Source organism: Mercenaria mercenaria, chromosome 13 (genome assembly GCF_021730395.1).
Source record: "Mercenaria mercenaria strain notata chromosome 13, MADL_Memer_1, whole genome shotgun sequence".
NCBI classification, from domain to species: Eukaryota; Metazoa; Mollusca; class Bivalvia; order Venerida; family Veneridae; genus Mercenaria; species Mercenaria mercenaria.
In genome coordinates this window covers 17,451,748-17,473,760 of record NC_069373.1, presented here as the reverse complement: position 1 = coordinate 17,473,760, position 22,013 = coordinate 17,451,748, and the positions used below count along the sequence as shown (strand labels likewise).

Sequence of the window (22,013 nt, the reverse complement as noted above, 5' to 3'; positions counted from 1 at the left end):
GGTCATGTTCGAAACTGGGTCACGTGCGGTCAAAAGCTAGGTCAGTAGGTCTAAAAGTAGAAAAACCTTGTGACCTCTCTAGAGGCCATATATTTCATGAGATCTTCATGAAAATTGGTCAGAATGTTCACCTTGATGATATCTAGATCATTTTCAAAAGTGGGTCACGTGCCCTCAAAAACTAGGTCAGTAGGTCAAATAATAGAAAAACCTTGTGACCTCTCTAGAGGCCATATTTTTCATGGGATCTGTATGAAAGTTGGTCTGAATGTTTATCTTGATGATATGTAGGTAAAGTTCGAAAGTGGGTCACGTGCCATTAAAAACCAAGTCAGTAGGTCAAATAATAGAAAAACCTTGTGACCTCTCTAAAGGCCATATTTTTCATGGGATCTGTATGAAAGTTGGTCTGAATGTTCATCTTGATGATATCTAGGTCAAGTTCGAAACAGGGTCATGTGCGGTCAAAAACTAGGTCAGCAGGTCTAAAAATAGAAAAACCTTGTGACCTCTCTAGAGGCCATACTTGTGAATGGATCTCCATAAAAATTGGTCAGAATGTTCATCTTGATGATATCTAGGTCAAGTTCGAAAGTGGGTCACGTGCCTTCAAAAAGTAGGTCAGTAGGTCAAATAATGAAAAAACGTTGTGACCTCTCTAGAGGCCATATTTTTCATGGGATCTGTATGAAAGTTGGTCTGAATGTTCATCTTGATGATATCTAGGTCAGGTTTGAAACTGGGTCAACTGCGGTCAAAAACTAGGTCAGTAGGTCTAAAATTAGAAAGTCTTTTGACCTCTCTAGAGGCTATATTTTTCAATGGATCTTCATGAAAATTGATCTGAATGTTCACCTTGATGATATCTAGGTCAGTTTCGAAATTGGGTCACGTGTGGTCAAAAACTAGGCCAGTAGGTATAAAAATAGAAAAACCTTGTGACCTCTCTAGAGGCCATATTTTTCATGAGATCTTCATGAAAATTAATGAGAATGTTCACCTTGATATCTAGGTAAAGTTGAAAACAGGGTCACGTACCTTTGGAAACTAGGTCAATAAGTCAAATAATAGAAAAACCTTGTGACCTCTCTAGAGACCATATTTTTCAATGATTCTTCATGAAAATTGGTCAGAATTTTTATCTTGATAATATCTAGGTCAAGTTCAAAACTGGGTCACATGAGCTCAAAAACTAGGTCACTATGTCAAATAATAGAAAAAACGACGTCATACTAAAAACTGGGTCATGTGGGAAGAGGTGAGCGATTCAGGACCATCATGGTCCTCTTGTTTGTTTGAGTTTTGATACGCATTAAAAAGAAATCTGTTGTGTATTTTGCAAATTTTAATTGGGTATTTACGCAAATACGCAGCTTATCTGTTGCTCTGACTGAAGTCTCGTTTCTGAATAATGTAAGAAACGTTACCTGTTATTTGTTTTGGTGACATCCTATTCTATAACTTTTATTTTAGATCACTTTATACTACAAAGACCAAAGCACTATGAATCAAGAGGCCATAAGTTTGATCCTCAGTGCAAGGGCAGTGGTACTGTTTTCCATGATGATCTGGCTGAGGACAGTGCCTGAAATAAGTTGTCCTTTGTTGACTGCAGTAATGTAACTGTAAATTGGCTTGAAAATGTCTTTAAAACAATAAGATAATCAAAGAAACAACTTAGTGCAGTTAAATATTAATTTTACAGTATATCCGACATTGGAGATGGATGAGGAAGAGCAAGATCAGGTTATGAGAGGCCATAGTAAACCCAGCAAGGATCAAACTTGGAACCCTAAAGGTACTGCTTCACTCTTCATTTATTATAAAGATATTATTATTAATTTTACGATGACACGGGTCTAGCTTTGGTTTCCGGATTAGATCATCACATGTTCAAATTTGAATGAGTTTAGAATTTGCCACAACCTTCACAAGCTCAGGCCAAGGCATGAGTACTGGTGGGCCATCTAGGAATCAGACAGTGTCCTTAGCCTAAGTTGTGATTACATTTGAAATATTAAAATTATATTGGCATAATTTTTAGCTCGACTATTCGAAGAATAAGTAGAGCTATCCTACTCACCACAGCGTCGGCGTCGGCATCACACCCTGGTTAAGTTTTTCGTACCAGTCCACATTTTGACAAAGTCTTTTGAGATAAAGCTTTGAAACTTTCAACACTTGTTCACCATCACCATGTCCAGTTATAGGCAAGAGTACATAACTCCATCAAGCATTTTGACTGAATTATGGCCCCTTTTGACTTAGAAATCTAGGTTAAGTTTTTCGTAACAGTTCATATTTTGACAAAGTCTTTTGAGATAAAGCTTTGAAACTTTCAACACTTGTTTACCATCACCATGTCCAGTTGTAGGCAAGAGTACATAACTCCATCAAGCATTTTGGTTGAATTATTGCCCCTTTTTGACTTAGAAATCTTGGTTTTTTCGTACCAGTCTACATTTTGACAAAGTCTTTTGAGATAAAGCTTTGAAACTTTCAACACTTGTTTACCATCACCATGTCCAGTTGTAGGCAAGAGTACATAACTCCATTAAGCATTTTGGCTGAATTATGGCCCCTTCTGACTTAGAAATCTTGGTTAAGTTTTTCGTACCAGTTTATATTTTGTGTAAAGTGTTTGACATATGGCTTTGAAACTTTTATATCTTGTTCAGAATTATAGTCTCTATCAATAGGCAAGAGTACATAACTTTGTCATCTTTTTTGGCTGAATTATGGCCCTTTTTGAACTTGGAAATTGGTTTTGTTTTCGTATATGTCCATGTTTTGTCAAGACTATTTGACATATGGCTTTTAAACTTTAAACACTTGTTTATCATTATGATTTCCATCTGTAGGCAAGAGTACATAACTCTGACAACTAATTTGGCTGAATTATGGCCCTTTTTGAACTTTGAAATTTTTGTCAAAACTATTTGAACTGTGGCTTTGAAACTTTTAACACTAGTTTATCAACATGATTTCCATCTGTAGGCAAGTGTACATAACTCTGTCAACTATTTTGACTGAATTATGACCCTTTTTGGGCTTGGAAATTAGTTAAATTTTTCATACAAGTCCATATTTTGCCTAACATATAACTTAACATATTTGCCATCCTGGTCACACATTGCCATTAAGTGCAAGACTAATCGAAATCCACAAATACAGGAACATTTTTTGTTTAATCCATTTTTAGCTCACCTGTCACAAAGTGACAAGGTGAGCTTTTGTGATCACGCAGCGTCCGTCGTCCGTCCGTCCGTCCGTGCGTTAGTCCATCCGTCCGTAAACTTTTGTTGTGACCACTCTAGAGGTCACATTTTTTGTGGGATCTTTATGAAATTTGGTCAGAATGTTTATCTTGATGATATCTAGGTCAAGTTCGAAACTGGGTTACGTGCCGTCAAAAACTAGGTCAGTAGGTCTAAAAATAGAAAAACCTTGTGACCTCTCTAGAGGCCATACATTTCACAAGATCTTCATGAAATTGGTCAGAATGTTCACCTTGATGATATCTAGGTCAAGTTTGAAACTGGGTCACGTGCCTTCAAAAACTAGGTCAGACGGTCTAAAAATAGGAAAACCTTGTGACCTCTCTAGAGGCTATATATTTTAAAAGATCTTCATGAAAATTGGTCAGAACGTTCACCTTGATGATATCTAGGTCAAGTTCAAAACTGGGTCACATGCCATCAAAAACTAGGTCAGTAGGTCAAATAATAGAAAAACCTTGTGACCTCTTTAAAGGCCATATTTTACATGGGATCTGTATGAAAGTTAGTCTGAATGTTCATCTTGATGATATCTAGGTCAAGTTCGAAACTGGGTCACGTGCGATCAAAAACTAGGTCAGTAGGTCTAAAAATAGAAAAACCTTGTGACCTCTCTAGAGGCCATATATTTCATGAGATCTTCATGAAAATTGGTCAGAATGTTCACTTTGATGATATCTAGGTCAAGTTCCAAAGTGGGTCATGTGCCATCAAAAACTAGGTCAGTAGGTCAAATAATAGAAAAACCTTGTGACCTCTCTAGAGGCCATATTTTTCATGGGATCTGTATGAAAATTGGTCTGAATGTTCATCTTGATGATATCTAGGTCAAGTTCGAAATTGGGTCACGTGCCCTCAAAAACTAGGTCAGTAGGTCAAATAATAGAAAAACCTTGTGACCTCTCTAGAGGCCATATTTTTCATGGGATCTGTATAAAAGTTGGTCTGAATGTTCATCTTGATGATATTTAGGCCAAGTTCGAAACGGTCATGTGCGGTCAAAAACTAGGTCAGTATGTCTAAAAATAGAAAAACCTTGTGACCTCTCTAGAGGCCATACTTGTGAATGGATCTCCATAAAAATTGGTCAGAATGTTCATCTTGATGATATCAAGGTCAAGTTCGAAAGTAGGTCACGTGCCCTCAAAAGTAGGTCAGTAGGTCAAATAATGAAAAAACGTTGTGACCTCTCTAGAGGCCATTTTTTTCATGGGATCTGTATGAAAGTTGGTCTGAATATTTATCTTGATGATATATAGGTCAAGTTTGAAACTGGGTCAACTGCGATCAAAAACTAGGTCAGTAGTTCTTGAAATAGAAAAACTTTGTGACCTCCCTAGAGGCCATACCCTTGAATGGATCTTCATGAAAATTGGTCAGAATGTTCACCTTGATGATATCTAGGTCAAGTTTGAAACTGGGTCATGTGCCTTAAAAAAACTAGGTCAGTAGGTCAAATAATAGAAAAACCTTGTGACCTCTCTAGAGGCCATACTTTTCATGGGATCTGTATGAAAGTTGGTCTGAATGTTCATCTTGATGATATCTAGGTCAAGTTTGAAACTGGGTCAACTGCGGTCAAAAAGTAGGTCAGTAGGTCTAAAATTATTAAAATCTTTTGACCTCTCTAGAGGCCATATTTTTCAATGGATCTTCATGAAAATTGATCTGAATGTTCACCTTGATGATATCTAGGTCAGTTTCTAAACTGGGTCACATGCGTTCAAAAACTAGGCCAGTAGGTATTGAAATAGAAAAACCTTGTGGCCTCTCTACAGGCCATATTTTTCATGAGATCTTCATGAAAATTACTGAGAATGTTCACCTTGACGATATCTAGGTAAAGTTCAAAACAGGGTCACGTACCTTCGAAAACTAGGTCAATAGGTCAAATAATAGAAAAACCTTGTGACCTCTCTAGAGACCATATTTTTCAACGGATCTTCATGAAAATTGGTCAGAATGTTTATCTTGATAATATCTAGGTCAAGTTCAAAACTGGGTCACATGAGCTCAAAAACTAGGTCACAATGTCAAATAATAGAAAAAACGACGTCATACTCAAAACTGGGTCATGTGGGAAGAGGTGAGCGATTCAGGACCATCATGGTCCTCTTGTTTTCTTTTGTCTGAAAATCTATGGAAATATTTTGACCCCATTCTTCAATCACTTCTTCGAATAGTCGAGCGCGCTGTCATCCGACAGCTCTTGTTTACTGACGTGATTGGCAAACGATTTCTGCATTTGAAAAAATTATTACTAATAAGATGTTGTCGTTTTGCAGATCTGATTAATTTCATTTTCCATGCTTTCTAATTGCTCTGTTAACAGCTAGAGTGAATATTTCCGTGCCACTTGGAGAAAGATCTCATAGAGAAGGTGTTACGAAGGAGTCAGTGAAAAATAGTCTGGAACAATCTGCTGCCAAAATTACCTCAGCACCTGTGAGTTCTTTATTAACAGAATAAGTACTGTTAAAGTCATATTCTAAAAATTCAAGAATTATTGACACACTTAATTCTCACTTCTTTGGCATTTTTACTTATTTCAAGAAAATTATTCTTTGTGAAAACACAGATTTTGATACTGTGAAATCATTAATATACATGGGGGACTAATTTTCGTGGCTGAGTCAATCCATGAAATTTAATCCCAACAAACAAGTAAAATTGCCATTCATTTTATGTTCAAAAGTTGAAATCCACAAATTCATATACTGCTGTTTTGACTAAAAACCACGAAATTTCATGCCCATGAAATTAAATGATTTTACAGTAACTGAAGGGAATTTCACAGAATTCCGGTTCACACTAAAATTGTTTTTCTATTTTATGAAATTTTGTGCACATGAAAATATTTGATATAACTGAACCCTGTTACAGTGTTTGAGCACAAATTGAAGCTGAATTACAGAAATTTGGCCACATTTTAATAAAATTATTGTAGCCACTTTCAAAAATCTGTAGCTGATTCTTTGAATTTGTAGCATTTGGCTACATTTGCGATTGGCAGAGGAGGCCCTGAGATCTAATTTCTTACTTACCTGGCAGGGAAAGACACGGTAATCTTCAGAAAAGATTAATTACACATCAACTTATTGTGACATCCTTAACTATGTTGTAAAATCATTAATATTTGCGGGGAGGCTTATTTTCATGTATTCAGTGGTTTAGTTTATCCGAGAATAAAATAAAGGGGTTTTGCCAGTACCTGACAATAAGTTTGAGCCAAGCATGGTGTTTGAATTATCTGAGTTCTAGCAAACAGAGTTTGACTGTATTAAGGACCGTCAGTATTGTTTGATTAGTATCTGTGTTATCTTTCTGTTTTTGTTTTCCAGAAAGTAAAACGTCCATACAAAAAGAAACCTAAGTTAGATTTAGATTCTATTGCCAGTACATCAAGCTCATTTCTCTCACCCACACACTCAGGTATGTATTCTCGAAGCAGTTCTCAACCAGACATAAATGATATAATTCAAATTTTGTTTTGAATACATTTCTGTATCATCTATATTTCTATGTTTTGGTGAATGTTTAACACAAGTATCCATTTACCCGAGGAGGCAGTATTGGAAGGCCTTATTTCAAAAAGAGTACAGATCATTTTATGTAGTAATAAAGAGTTAATAGAAAAGTTGTGATTTCTTTTCTACTGTATGTGTATGTAGTAAAATCCCTAGACTTCATTATAATAGAAGACTACTAAATTTGTCCAGTAAATTTATTGATTTGCAAATTCTATGTAAATCTAAACATGTTAAAACTTAGATTTTATTTTCACAAATATGTAACGGGTATTTAATTTTTAAGGTTAAATTTTGTGAAATAATATGCTGTGAATGCAGACTGATGCTTTTCAACCCTTAGTCTGCCGGCAGCAAGTGATTCTGCTTTTGTGACTAGTGCAGACCAAGATCAGCCTTAAGGCTGATCATGTTCTGCACTGTTTGCAATTCAGTCAGTATCATTTTGGTAAGCACCCCTTTTAACAGTTAATGGAACTGTCCAAATTGATAGATGGACGAGTTCATTATAGAAATTTAGCAGGGTAAGGAGTAAAAAAGGAATGAAATCTTGTGCCTCTAAAAGAATGAAATTGCAAGCTGTCTGTTATCTTTTTGGCTTAGAACCATGTGCCTGGTGCTACTATGGATTATTCCACTACCATCCTGGAATGATGATGTGCATGCCTATGCCTTGAATAATGCCTAGAGAACTACCTAGTCCACTTTCTCTGCTGCTATACCAGTATTTGAGTGGCTGTATGACTAAATATTTTAAACACAACTTTATAAAATCCAACAACAGATATCAGTAAAAAAACTGAACATTTCAGGTTCAGCATTCCGGCCTGGTGTTAAAGTTGGTGGTTCATTGTCAGACAGTGCTAACAAACGTGAGTAACTTGATCCTTACAATAGACATCATAGTGAAACGTTTCATTTCTGTGCTTTCGTTTGACATGCTTATTCACTTCCTTAAAAAGAGATGACTGTAAACTTTATAAGAATGTTCAATGTCTTTATGCTAGAAAGATTCTGAATTGTATAGCTTAGAATGTAGACCACAAGACTTATTTGAGAGTCATGAGTTTGGTCTTTGCAAATGGTTTGACAGTAGATGTTCATATCCCACTTTGATTCATGTACTCGGGAAATTGCTGTTGGAGAACAGTTCAGTACTGGTACTGAATTCAGGAACATTGGGAACAGACTTGTTGAACTGTTAGCCATTACCTGACTGATACACTGTTAAAAGAGACAAAGTTAAGCTAAGGAATGAAAATAATTTTTCTGTCTTTTAAGGTAAAGGAAGAAAATTGTTTTTTCTTTTCTACTTTTAGGAAAGAAACCGAAGAAAGGGGAAGCTACAGCAAAACAGAGACTAGGAAAAATTCTTAAGATACATAAAATGGGCATGCACTGATACCTAATACACAGTATTGCTGATTCATTTATTTATTTACACATCAAACATTTATCATTCTACATCAGTAGAATTATTCAAACTTTGTGCTACAGGAGTGTAACATTTTGCTGTCAAATCCAGTTGATTCTGGATTTATAAAACAATATATACACTGCTGCTGTTGTAAAGCAAGGATGTTGGTGGTTTAGCTATAAATCTGAAGTGCTACGGTTTATCCTGTGAAATGTTCAGCTGAAATCTGAAGATCAAAAGTGTGGAACCATGTTTTATCCAGTTAATCATATATGACGCTTGGGTTTATCCATTATCGAGTCAACTGCATAGCACGTTGGACCTTACTCTCAAGATTGCATAAATGAGAATGAATGTTCAGTGGTTACAAATGACACTTGTACAAGGAATGCTTAATGTATTGAACAAAATAAAACCTATACTTCATGTTTTCATAATTTATATATTTAACTACATTCTGTTCAAATAACATTACCACAAGCATAATCTTGTGTTCAGTTTCACCTACAAACATAATCTTGGGTTCAGTTTCACCTACAAACATAATCTTGGGTTCAGTTTCACCTACAAACATAATCTTGGGTTCAGTTTCACAAATTATATTTTTTTATACAAGGGCATTCTGAAAGGGTTTTTGTTGTAAAGGATCAATTTGTTTGAAAACATTTATATCCTTCTATCTATTTAGTTGTGTGGTTTAACTAGTTTCTGATATTAGCTTGCTTTGTTAAGTATTTCTATTAGGTTGTGTTTCTTTTGTTCACAGATCCCCCATGAAGTACTAACAGTAAGTATTTACCATAGGCACTTATGTATAATGCACATTTTTTTTTACCTCCAGGTCCATCCCTGCATAGTCTACACAGGTATAGTCTTAAAAACGAGTTTGTTTACGATTTTTGCCAGTTCACGATCACACCTTTTGTTATCAGTATGAAGTTCATGCTATTCAAAGATATTGAAAGCAGCTGCTTTCTATTTATTTGTAAAATTTGAATTTAAAAAAAAAAGAAACAAATATTACGATATTTTATTGTTTTTATTTTTAAGTAAAAAAAAATCGCTTGTATAGCAAAACATATTGCGCTCTCCACCACACAGATAAAATTTATTCCATGTAAACTGTACTTTCATTTTCAGTCTACCTCAATATTGGCCAAAAAAATGTTTCCCCACAAATTCGAGCTAAACTGATGGTTGGGGGTGGGATGCGTATTATACCCTTTTGTGCATTAAAAATAGGTATCTACAGTGCTACAAAATGGAAGTTTTACAAAGCTTCTGCCAGTTTGAGATTTGGCAAAAAAAAAATGGGGAAAAAAGAGAGAATAATTTTCCAGCAATAAAAGAAATAGTTAGCTTTCATACTGTTTTTTTTTTTAGTCGGCTAAAGGCTGAAAGCCTTTTGACGAGTCCTTGCTGTTCAGCGATTCTCTAAATGGACCGAATAACACGTGAAGAGATGTAGTTCCATTAGATTTCTCAAACTTCAAACTGTTCACTGCATGAATGAAGTTAAGTTGTGTCAATTCTCTTTGCTATGACCAATATACGATGTAATCTGTCATATTTATGACTTGTAATTGTGCAATACTCGAATGTAACTCATTAAGCATAAATGTGCATTTTAAGAATTGCGCAGGCTTACAAAGCTTGGGTAACATCCAGCGAAAGACAAAAAATAGCTCCACAGGGCTCCAGATAAGATGTGTATTAGCGTAAATTACGTATAGAAATAATGCAAATACGCATGTCTAATAATTTCTAAGCATATAAAAACGTATATAGAATTACAGAAACGCACACAATGCTTTTTTAAAAACAAAATCTGAATCGTCTGGATGTGTTAGGTAACATAGTCGATCAGCCTTAATTCTCCCACATTGAACGTAAACACGCATCGTATGATTTCTATAAACTTTGCGTGGGTTGAATTTTGCAGTCAGTAAACGGATAAATTATCGGAAGAAGAAGCTCTTACTGGTTTGTTTAGTTACTACTGATATTAAAAATGATTTTAATTCATATTTTTCGAGAAATAAACAAATCGGCGAAACATTAAATTGTATATTCTTGTAGTTTTTGAAATCGAAAGTAGATCGTCTATGTTTGGCTGCTTTCACGAAACGAAACAACTTTTTTATGAAAAGATTTAAATAAGAGGTAATTTAACTGTAAACTTCAATGTCAGATACTGCCAATTGCTGCTAAATGTCTTCATATCATCACAATTTGTAAAATATATTGTTGAAACTGGAGAAAAGTGTTATCGTATACGGATATAATATTTTGGGTAAATATCGAGCTGTGTTATGAAATTTTAAGAAAAAAACTAAAAACAAACTGAAACTGGTAGACTATACTGTCAGTACATCAATCATTAGCCGACTCAGGCCCTTCAGGCCTTTGATTTTATGTGTAGTTTTACATGAGAAAGGATTATTATGCTTAGCAAACCAGATTCCTTAGAGTTATATATATGTACACTTGAATGATTACCATTTAGGTATATTATAATAGTCCTTATTACAATATGACTTTTTTCTGTTTTTAAAAGTAAAAAATCTTGCTAAAGCATTTTCTCACAATAGAAAAAAAAAAGACATGAGGTTGAATAAAAACACTTTATCCTGCCATCTGCTAATACACATCATGTCTTGCTTCCTGACCTTCACAGGACTTCTTTAACTGCACAGTTTAACAAATCTAAAATAAAAAAATTTAATGATAAACCTATACCAGTGTTAGATGTGTCACCTGTCAGTTATTAACTATTAAAAAGTTCCTTTTTAATATGGATTCAGAATTAAATAATATATTTCAAATAAGTTGCCATAGTTTTCTGTACACATTAATACTCTTGTCTTTGAGAGAAAATACAAGAAAGCTTCGGATACCTTATACAGTTAAGTTTGCAGGTTCAGAATCTGGTTTCAGTGAGGACGAAAGGAATGTGCCATAGAGAGATTCTTATTTTGTAGAAGACTGGCTGACCTAGGAACAAAATGCTCCAGGGTGAGGTTTTGTGGATCACTTTTGTCTGCCAAAACACAGAAGGCCATATTTCTTGAACAATCTTTATGAAATGTACATGGTCTCAGTGTCTTAGTCAGTGGGCTAGATTCCTGCTGTGGACTTTGAGGGGACTCCGTGGCCAGTTGGTTAAGGTCGCTGACTTCAAATCACTTGCCCCTGATTGATACGGGCTCTAGCTTCACTTGGGGCTTCGAATTTTTCATGTGAGGAAGCCATCCGCTGGCTTACATAAGGTCTGTGGTTCTACCCAGATGCAAGCTCCTGATCAAATAGTGCACGGAGGGGCAGCTGGGGTCCTCCTCCACCATCAAAGCTGGAAAGTTGCCATATGACCTATAATTGTGTTGGTACATTGTTAAACCCAACAAAAGTAAATAGATAAAATAAATATTTAGTCAGATTTTGTAACTTTTCACAATGTTGGCATGTGTGATTCCACATTTCTTGAGCAGTTCTCCAGACAGGCAGAATGTGTAAAGAAGCAATATTGGTAAAGTTATTGCCGTGGTTTTGATGAAGATTGCTATATTTTACCTTTAGTGCTCTTTGAATTCAGGTGAGCACTATAAGGCCATTGTGGCTGTCCTGTTTTAGATTGTTTTTGTAGTATTTGACTGTGCAATGTAACAGGGTTGTTTTACTGCATATATTTGTTTCAAATCATCTACCTTGTTTGCATCACTTTCAGCATTTTATACTGTCTTTTTATCCCTGTAATATATATTTTTGTTATGTTCTTGTTGGAAATCTTAGTATTATATCTTAAATGGGAATGACTTCAAACTGTTGTCAGATTTTTTCAAAATTTTGAAAATACAAGAAAATAATGTAAAAAAAATAGTGATATAGAAATAAGTTTTTATTGTTGATAAAAATGCTTGTTAAGTCTTTAACCTATGTACATGGTGGCCAACCAATATGACTTTTGGATATCGTACACACAAAGAAAACATTTCAATCCAGGTTTGCCTGTATTTTCCTATTACTTTATGGATTTTCATAAAATAAAAGGTTTTGAAGACAGCAAAATGTGTGCTTTCCTCCACACAAAGCATCTGCCGCAGTTCTCAGTACTTTTCTCAAACACTTTGCTCACCTGTTTTTCGTAAACTTTGTTGATAACATACAGAGAAAAGTACTGAGAACTGAAAACACGTTTTATGCAGACAAAATCACTCATTTTCTTGTCTTTGACACTCCTTCTCTTACGAAAATCCGTCAAGTAATAAGAAAACTATAAGCAAACTGTTACTTGAGTCAGGACGTTTTATCCATGCATATGATACTATAAAATCATTTAATTTCGTGGGATTGAAATTTCGTGGTTTTGGTCAAAACGGTAATTTCGTGGGGATAAGAATTTGTGGATTTCAACTTTTGAACGTAAAATGAATGGGAATTTTACTTGTTCATTGGGATTAAATTTCGTGGATCGAGTCAACCACGAAATCCACGAATATTTAATTTAATGATTTCACAGTATCCAAAAGTCACCTGGTAGGCCACCCTGTTTACTGCATAGCCCAAAGGTAAAATTTTCTTGTTCATTAGAAGAAATATGCACATATTGATATCAAATTAAATAATTTGTTTTTGTTCACTAGTAAATGTGAATTAAAACCAATGTTGAATGCAACACAGTATATATTTATTCATAACATCACTTGTGTAGTCTGTGAAACATGTATAGCATTATTCACACAGTATACTTTTAATGCAGAAGAGAAGGAATTACGTAATATTATAGCATATTTTTAAAATGTTAACTTAAATAGCATTGATCTATGGTTTTAGTATTTATTATTTTTTTTTTAAGATTTTAGTGTTGATTTAAGCCATGAATGTTGAGTTAAGATTTTTTAAAAATTTCTTTGGAAGTTAAAAATTGTTTTCTAAGAGATGTAAATCAAGAGGCATACCCATTTAAGATTACAAAATGTTGAAATTTTTTATAAACATTTTTTGAAACGCACATTCTTCATAATGTAAAAATTGCAATATTTTTCTTTTTTGGCAGCTACTTGTAAGTTTTTTCATTGTTTTGTTTTTTCACATCTATCAATAATATGATCAAGTTGAAAAATTTTAAAGTTCATGTTTTATATGTGCCTGAGTCTTCCACACACATTTACTGTAGTATCCTTACATTGAGAAACAGTTCAGCTGATTTTTTTTCAAAATAATTGTGAAATTTTTTATTTCAAATTGAGGAGTCTTACATGCAGACTACAAAATTTGATAATTTTCAAAGTAGAAGCTTCATCAGGGTAACACAGTGAAATCATTTATATATCTGCATGATCTGGCAGGAAAAAAATTGCGGATTTTGTGTCTTCATCGGTCAACAAAATTAAGAAGCATCAATCAAACATGTGTCACTTTCGTTTAATCCTGCAGTATGAAATCCCATCAATTCTTATTCAAACAAAATCCTGTTTTCTCCAAAACCACAAATTTTCATGCTCGCAAAATTAAACCATTTTACTGTATCGTACATTAGAAGCGACTATGGTAGTATTACTTACTGGTACACGGTTTGTTCCTGACAGGACAAAGGATACTCTCTATATAAGAAAACCATACTTGGTAGGAGCTGAGCTCTAGTCCGATATGGAATTTTGGACAGCTTATATTCCAGATACAGTATTTTGCTAAATCTGTCTATTGTTACAGTAATTTGTTTTGTGTTATTGTCTTAAAAGTAACATATTTGTGTCTTACAAAAATATTTTTGTATACAATACACTTAGGTAATTTATGTGAGATTGCCAGAGATTTTTACCAGTCGGAAAAAAAGGATAAATGAATATAATCTAAGCTGCCAAGGTTGAAATGGAAAACTTCAGTTTTCTAAGCTGTGTAAGTTTTTGCATACTGTGAAATCATTTAATTTCGTGGGCATGAAATTTCGTGGTTTTTGTCAAATTGGCAATTTCGTGGGGATGTGAATTCGTGGATTTCCACTTTTGAACATAAAATGAATGGGAATTTTACTTGTTCGTTGGGATTAAATTTCGTGGATTGACTCAACCGCGAAATCCACGAAAATTAGTCCCCCACGAATATTAATGATTTCACAGTACCTATGAATACTAGATTTTTCTCAGTTGTTAACTGTATCTTACAAAAGTTTATAGGTGGAGAATGTATTAGCAGTGTTGCCCTAACTTTACATCATAATTCAGTTCCCGGTATTGTAGTTGACATTGATGCTATAAAAACAACACAGTAGTTAATAGATTTGCATTATTTAAAACAAACTTGATAAGCCATTTATGCTGGGTATTTACTTTACAACGGGAACTTTTTTAGCTCGACTATTCATAGAATAGTAGAGCTATTGGACTCGCCCATGCGTCGGCGTCCGCGTCGGCGTCCGCGTCCCGATTTGGTTAAGTTTTTGTATGTAAACTGGTATCTCAGCAACCACTTGTGGGAATGGATTGAAACTTCACACACTTATTCACTGTGATAAACTGACTTACATTGCACAGGTTCCATAACTCTATTTTGCTTTTTTACAAAATTATGCCCCTTTTTTGACTTAGAAATTTTTGGTTAAGGTTTTGTATGTAAGCTGGTATCTCAGCAACCACTTGTGGGAATGGATTGAAACTTCACACACTTATTCACTGTGATAAACTGACATACATTGCACAGGTTCCATAACTCTATTTTGCTTTTTTACAAAATTATGCCCCTTTTTCGACTTAGACATTTTTGGTTAAGGTTTTGTATGTAAGCTGGTATCTCAGTGCTCACTAATTGGAATGGATTGAAACTTCACACACTTGTTCACTGTCATGATCTGACATACACAAAGCAGGTTCCATAACTCTGTTTTGCTTTTTTACAAAATTATGCCCCTTTTTTCGACTTAGAATTTTTTGGTTAAGGTTTTGTATGTAAGCTGGTATCTCAGTACCCACTAATGGGAATGGATTGAAACTTCACACACCAGTCCACTGTCATGAGCTGATAAGCACTATGCAGGTTCCATAACCCTATTTTGCTTTTTTTAAATTATGCCCCTTTTTCGACTTTCGTATTCATTCAGTCGACAAGGCTGTTGAATAGTCGAGCGTTGCTGTCCTCCGACAGCTCTTGTTTATTACAAAATTGGTGCTTAAATCCAATAGTACACATATAAAGAACATAATTTATTAACAAAGTTAGTGATTAAGAATTTTCTGTTTTAGATAAATTCATAAAACAGTTAATGATTTGCTTTCTTTTGTTCTATATGGATTGAAGAATTTTTGCGTCAATTTTATTTTTACTGTTTCTAAATGCAAGTGTTTTTCTACAGAATGTTGAATATACATGTAGATTGATTTGTAAATTATTTATATTAATATATAAATATATATAATTTAATATATATATATATATATATATATATATTGTAAAATTGTAAATAACTCAAAGAATTGTACATTTGACGCCTAGCTACAGAGATTTAATTTTTTAGAAATAACATATCAGATAGATAATTGTTCAGAAATTTATAATGCAAAAAAGAATATACTTACTGATATTTTTTTCTTCTCAAAGTATGCAGGGACCGGTTGGATATGCCAATATCTGAATCCACCCGAAATATTTTGAATGAGGAAATGAAAACAAACTTTACGCACTTGATCTTCTATAATGCTGAGAGCAGATATAGTTAAAGATGAGAATTTTTAAGGGGCCTTAATTCCGAGTTTACTTTTATTTGATGTAAAAGAAATAAACCAAGATCTCAAAACCTGAAGGCATTTTTAGTATTTACATATAAATAGAAATTGTATTTTTTCTTATTATTTATTTTATGTGACATGGTATTGCGATCTCATTAGCATAACGCAATTGCAGAAATTAACATTGCTTGGTTAAAAACATCCTGCGCTTACTGTTGAGGGTATGTTTCAAAAGGTCAAACTTTGTCATTGTCAGGACATAATTGAGGTACTTTTGTTTGAATATTTGGTCGTGCCCAGCACCCTTTAATGATATTGGTCCTTAAAGTTTCATTTTTGCTGGGTTTTTTTTATAAAATGCAGCTTCTTGACTCACTGCTGATAAGTCTAAATTGAACACAAGTGTATTTATCATACATTCTAGGCAAGAAGTGTTCATTTTTTTATACTCTGTTCCTATATACTGTAGACAGTTCATGTGTTTACCGAGATAGCAATTAGAGATGTATAGTTATGTTTGTCAAAGGCATAGTTTATGGCTGCTTGTAGAATTTCTTTTATTAAGTTAATAGTTTGCTCAGTAGAGAAAATATTATGTTAAGTGTTTATTTTGCAGTATCATTAGGACTTAATCATGGTGAACATTTTGAATGTAATCATTTGACATGCAGAATTCTTTGTGTTGCTGTCTATATACATGTATATATGTATGATGAGAATTCATGGTAAATTTTACAGAAAAATGAATAAAAGCAAAAATATACGTTATGTAATTGTTATGATACTAATAACTTAGTAACTGGTATTCTCAAATCGGTATGCAAAATGCACTGTCTAATGGATTTTATTATGCAAAATGCATTGTCTAATGGATTTTATTCTGCTCTAAAATATTTCAGCAGTAGTGGGGTCCATACAGTTGCAGCTTTGTCCTTCCCCGTCTTTCCTAAAATCTTTGTCCTGGTAAGTTCTACAGTTTTCAAGGGGTTTGGTACAATTATCAGAAATATATAACTATGCAGTGAGCTTGCGCATGTTGTCAGAACATGAATGTACCATGCCCTTTGTAGGAGTTATGGCCCTTGAAGATAAATAAAATGCTGCTTCTACTTCAGACGGGATCTGAAGAAGTAGCGGTCAAGTGTCTCCTCAGACAGATTTTCCCCCGTCACATTTTTTTCACTGCAAAATCGTATCAAAATCACACTGTTGTGATTTAGTATTGCTACTTCTACTTAAATATGGTTTTATATAACCACATACAACCTTCTCTCTCATTTTTTCAACCAAAATACCAAAGATACATCTTCAATGAAATGTTAAAAATTAACATTTGTTAATTTCGTTTAGACCTCTGTGGCCGCACAAATTGAAAAGTTAGTGTTCAATAATCTATGCTTGACCAGATGCCCCGCAGAGTCATCAATTTGAAAGCATATCAAAACCTCCGTAAAAAGTGGAATGGTCATTAACTCGTACAGCCTGAACTAATAAAATACAAAACAAAATCCAGTAAAGTTAGAATAGCTTGCTATAAGTGATGAAATTTCTTGTGAATTTCCATGACTGGAGAAGACTTTTTTCAAGATATTCATTGACAAAGTGTTCTCAAAAACCTGTCCAGGTCAAATTTATTACATATTGTACAGCTTTCAAATAGAGTTGGGTTTTTGTTGTTGTTTTTTTTTGGTATTGCAGGATTTTGCTTTGTTTAATTTCTGACTAAACATTCTTCTCATTACACAATTAACTTTAGAAAAAAAATCTGTCTTAAAAGAAACAAAGAGGGCCATGATGGCCCTAGATTGCTCACCTTGATTTCAGATTCTAAACAGGGGAAGGTATGTGTGTGGATGTATAGGCATGAATGTAAATGCCAAGTTCGGATTGCCATCGTGAAAACCAAATGTAAACTATGTTGATGTTGGTCGGAATAGACACCACAATGACGTAATCAGATTCTGATCTATATTTTGCTATAATTGTATTTTAAATATTTACATATTGTTTAAAACAAGTGAGCTGCTGACAGATCAAATATACAAGAAACTTGCATATTGTTTAAAACAAGTGAGCCGCTGACGGATCAAATATACAAGAAACTCATTTAGAAACATATACTAAGACCAGACTGATAGGGTTTTGATTAAGGCTCTTCCTAAGCAAACTCATTTGGGACCTAAAGCCCAGGAAGAAAAGCATCTTTTTTGTCATGGTTGCAAGTTTGAGTCTGTTGAATCTCCCATTTGTATTATTATGACATTGTCGTGACGTCCTTTTCATTCGATATTACAGCTGTTTACTCGATTGAAGTGTTAAGAAACAGAGGCAAAACCACTTGTAAGCAAAATTCAGGAATAGCAGTTCTCCATCTGGTGTAGCAGTTATGCTATCAATATTGAGATTGTGAGTTAAATTTCTGGACAAGGTGATGTTTTACGACAGTTTCTTTGAAGGGAAGATTTCGATAAATTTGGGAGAGGACCTCATAATGATGCTCACGACAAAGTTTGATGAACATCAATCAAGCGCTTCATGAGAAAAATTCATCTAAAGGGTGGTTGATTTTAGCTCTAAAGGCCCTCTTCACTACACACAAAAAGGGGCCAAGGGCCCCCGTTCAAATTTGGCAGAAAACTTTATAATGATGCTACAGACCAAGTTTGAAGACGATCCATCAAGCAACTCTTGAGAAAAAGTTGTTTAGATATATTTCTTGTATTAGCTCTAGTAGCCCCTAAAAGGGTCAAGTGCTCCAAATTAAAAAAAAAAATTGGGAAAGGATCTTGCAAAGATTCTCCACACCAAGTTTGATGTATTTCTATTTAAAGCTCTAGCAGCTCCTAGAAGGTGCCCAAACGCCCCTATTTCCTCTCCAATGGTTCATGAGAAAAAGTTTTTTAATTATGTTTTTAGCTCATCTGTCACAAAGTGACAAGGTGAGCTTTTGTGATCGCGCGGTGTCCGTCGTCCGTGCGTCCGTCCGTAAACTTTTGCTTGTGACCACTCTAGAGGTCACATTTTTTGTGGGATCTTTATGAAAGTTGGTCTGAATGTTCATCTTGATGATATCTAGGTCAAGTTCGAAACTGGGTCACGTGCCCTCAAAAACTAGTGCCCTCAAAAACTAGGTCAGTAGGTCTAACAAGAGGGCCAAGATGGCCCTAGGTCGCTCACCTAAGAAACACTCCATAACAGTGTAAAACATGTTTGACCTAGTGATTTCATGGAAACAAATATTCTGACCAATTTTCATTAAGATTGGACCAAAAAATTGGTCTCTTGCGATAAAACAAGCATTTTCTTAGATATGACCTAGTTTTTGACCCTAGATGACCCATGTTCAAACTCGACCTAGATTTTATCAAGGCAATCATTCTGACCAAAATTCATGAAGATCAACTGAAAAATACAGCCTCTATCACATACAGAAGTTTTTTCTTTGATTTGACCAAGTGACCTAGTTTTTGACCTCAGATGACCCATATTCAAATTCGACCTAGATTTCATTAAGGCAATCAACCTGACCAAATTTCATAAATATCAACTGAAAAAAAACAGTCTCTATCGCATACACAAGATTTTTCTTTAATTTGACCTAGTGACCTAGTTTTTGACCTCAGATAACCCATATTCAAAACCGACCTAGTTTTCATCAAGGCAATCACTCTGACCAAATTTCATGAAGATCAATTGAAAAATACATCCTCTATTGCATACACAATGTTTTTCTTCGATTTGACCTAGTGACCTAGTTTTTGACCCCAGATGACCCATTTTCAAAATCAGCCTAGATTTTATCAAGGTAATCATTCTGGCTAAATTTCATGAAGATCAGTTGAAAAATACAGCCTCTATTGCATACACAAGGTTTTTCTTTGATTTGACCTAGTGACCTAGTTTTTGACCCCAGATGACCCATTTTCGAACTTGGTCTAAATTTCATCAAGGCAATCATTCTGACCAAAATTCATGAAGATCAATTGAAAAATACAGCCTCTATCGCATACACAAGGTTTTTACGTGATATGACCTAGTGACCTAGTTTTTGACCCTAGATGACCCATTTTCGGACTCGGCCTAGATTTCATCAAGGTAATCATTCTGACCAAAATTCATGAAGATCAATTGAAAAATACCGCCTCTATCGCATACACAAGGTTTTTCTTTGATTTGAACTAGTGACCTAGTTTTTGACCCTAGATGACCCATTTTCGAACTTGGCCTAGATTTCATCAAGGCAATCATTCTGACCAAAATTCATGAAGATCAATTGAAAAATACAGCCTCTATCGCATACACAAGGTTTTTCTTTGATGTGACCTAGTTTTTGACCCGAGATGACCCATTTTCGAACTCGGCCTAGATTTCATCAAGGTTATCATTCTGACCAATATTCATGAAGAAGAATTGAAAAATACAGCCTCTATCACATACACAAGGTTTTTCTTTGATTTGACCTAGTGACCTAGTTTTTGACCCGAGATGACCCATTTTCGAACTCGGCTTAGATTTCATCAAGGTTATCATTCTGACCAATATTCATGAAGATTAATTGAAAAATACAGCCTCTATCGCATACACAAGGTTTTTCTTTGATTTGACCTAGTGACCTAGTTTTTGACCCGAGATAACCCATTTTCGAACTCGGCCTAGATTTCATCAAAGTTATCATTCTGACCAATATTCATGAAGATTAAATGAAAAATACAGCCTCTATCGCATACACAAGGTTTTTCTTTGATTTGACCTAGTGACCTAGTTTTTGACCCGAGATGACCCATTTTCGAACTTGGCCTAGATTTCATCAAGGTTATCATTCTGACCAATATTCATGAAGATTAATTGAAAAATACAGCCTCTATCGCATACACAAGCTAAATGTTGACAGACGACAGACGACGGACGCCGGACATCGAGCGATCAGAAAAACTCACCTGAGCATTGCTCAGGTGAGCTAAAAATAGAAAAACCTTGTGACCTCTCTAGAGGCCATATATTTCATAAGATCTTCATGAAAATTGGTCAGACTGTTCACCTTGATGATATCTAGGTCAAGTTCGAAACTGGGTCACGTGCCGTCAAAAACTAGGTCAGTAGGTCTAAAAATAGAAAAAACCTTGTGACCTCTCTAGAGGCCATATATTTCACAAGATCTTCATGAAAATTGGTCAGAACATTCATCTTGATGATATCTAGGTCAAGTTCGAAACTGGGTCACGTGCCTTCAAAAACTAGGTCAGTAGGTCAAATAATAGAAAAACCTTGTGACCTCTCTAAAGACCATATTTTTCATGGGATCTGTATGAAAGTTGGTCTGAATGTTCATCTTGATGATATCTAGGTCATTTTCGAAACTGGGTCATGTGCCGTCAAAAACTAGGTCAGTAGGTCTAAAAATAGAAAAACCTTGTGACCTCTCTAGAGGCTATATATTTCATGAGATCTTCATGAAAATTGGTCAGAATGTTCACCTTGATGATATCTAGGTCAAGTTCGAAATTGGGTCATGTGCCGTCAAAAACTAGGTCAGTAGGTCAAATAATGAAAAAACGTTGTGACCTCTCTAGAGGCCATATTTTTCATGGGATCTGTATGAAAGTTGGTGTGAATGTTTATCTTGATGATATGTAGGTCAAGTTTGAAACTGGGTCAACTGCGATCAAAAACTAGGTCAGTAGGTCTTGAAATAGGAAAACCTTGTGACCTCTCTAGAGGCCATACCCTTGAATGGATCTTCATGAAAATTGGTCAGAATGTTCATCTTGATGATATCTAGGTCAATTTAGAAACTGGGTCACGTGCCTTAAAAAACTAGGTCAGTAGGTCAAATAATAAAAAAAACCTTATGACCTCTCTAGAGGCCATACTTTTCATGGAATCTGTATGAAAGTTGGTCTGAATGTTCATCTTGATGATATCTAGGTCAAGTTGGAAACTGGATCAACTGCGGTCAGAAACTAGGTCAGTAGGTCTAAAATTAGAAAAATCTTTTGACCTCTCTAAAGGCCATATTTTTCAATGTATCTTCATGAAAATTGATCTGAATGTTCACCTTGATGATATCTAGGTC

General features: G+C 34.8%; 1 protein-coding gene across 2 annotated transcripts in view; it reads left to right on the top strand.

The window, feature by feature from the left end:
- LOC123529570 (lysine-specific demethylase 7B-like) overlaps positions 1–16,703 on the top strand; it is a 61,522-nt gene extending 44,819 nt beyond the window's left edge. For both annotated transcript variants that reach the window (XM_045309942.2, XM_045309943.2), the window contains 5 exons: positions 1,706–1,798; positions 5,611–5,723; positions 6,620–6,710; positions 7,618–7,677; positions 8,125–16,703. In XM_045309942.2, coding sequence (XP_045165877.2) covers positions 1,706–1,798; positions 5,611–5,723; positions 6,620–6,710; positions 7,618–7,677; positions 8,125–8,207 — 440 coding nt within the window. In that variant the 3' untranslated portion in view covers positions 8,208–16,703. The remainder of the gene's footprint in view (positions 1–1,705; positions 1,799–5,610; positions 5,724–6,619; positions 6,711–7,617; positions 7,678–8,124) is intronic.
- Positions 16,704–22,013: the final 5,310 nt, after the last annotated feature.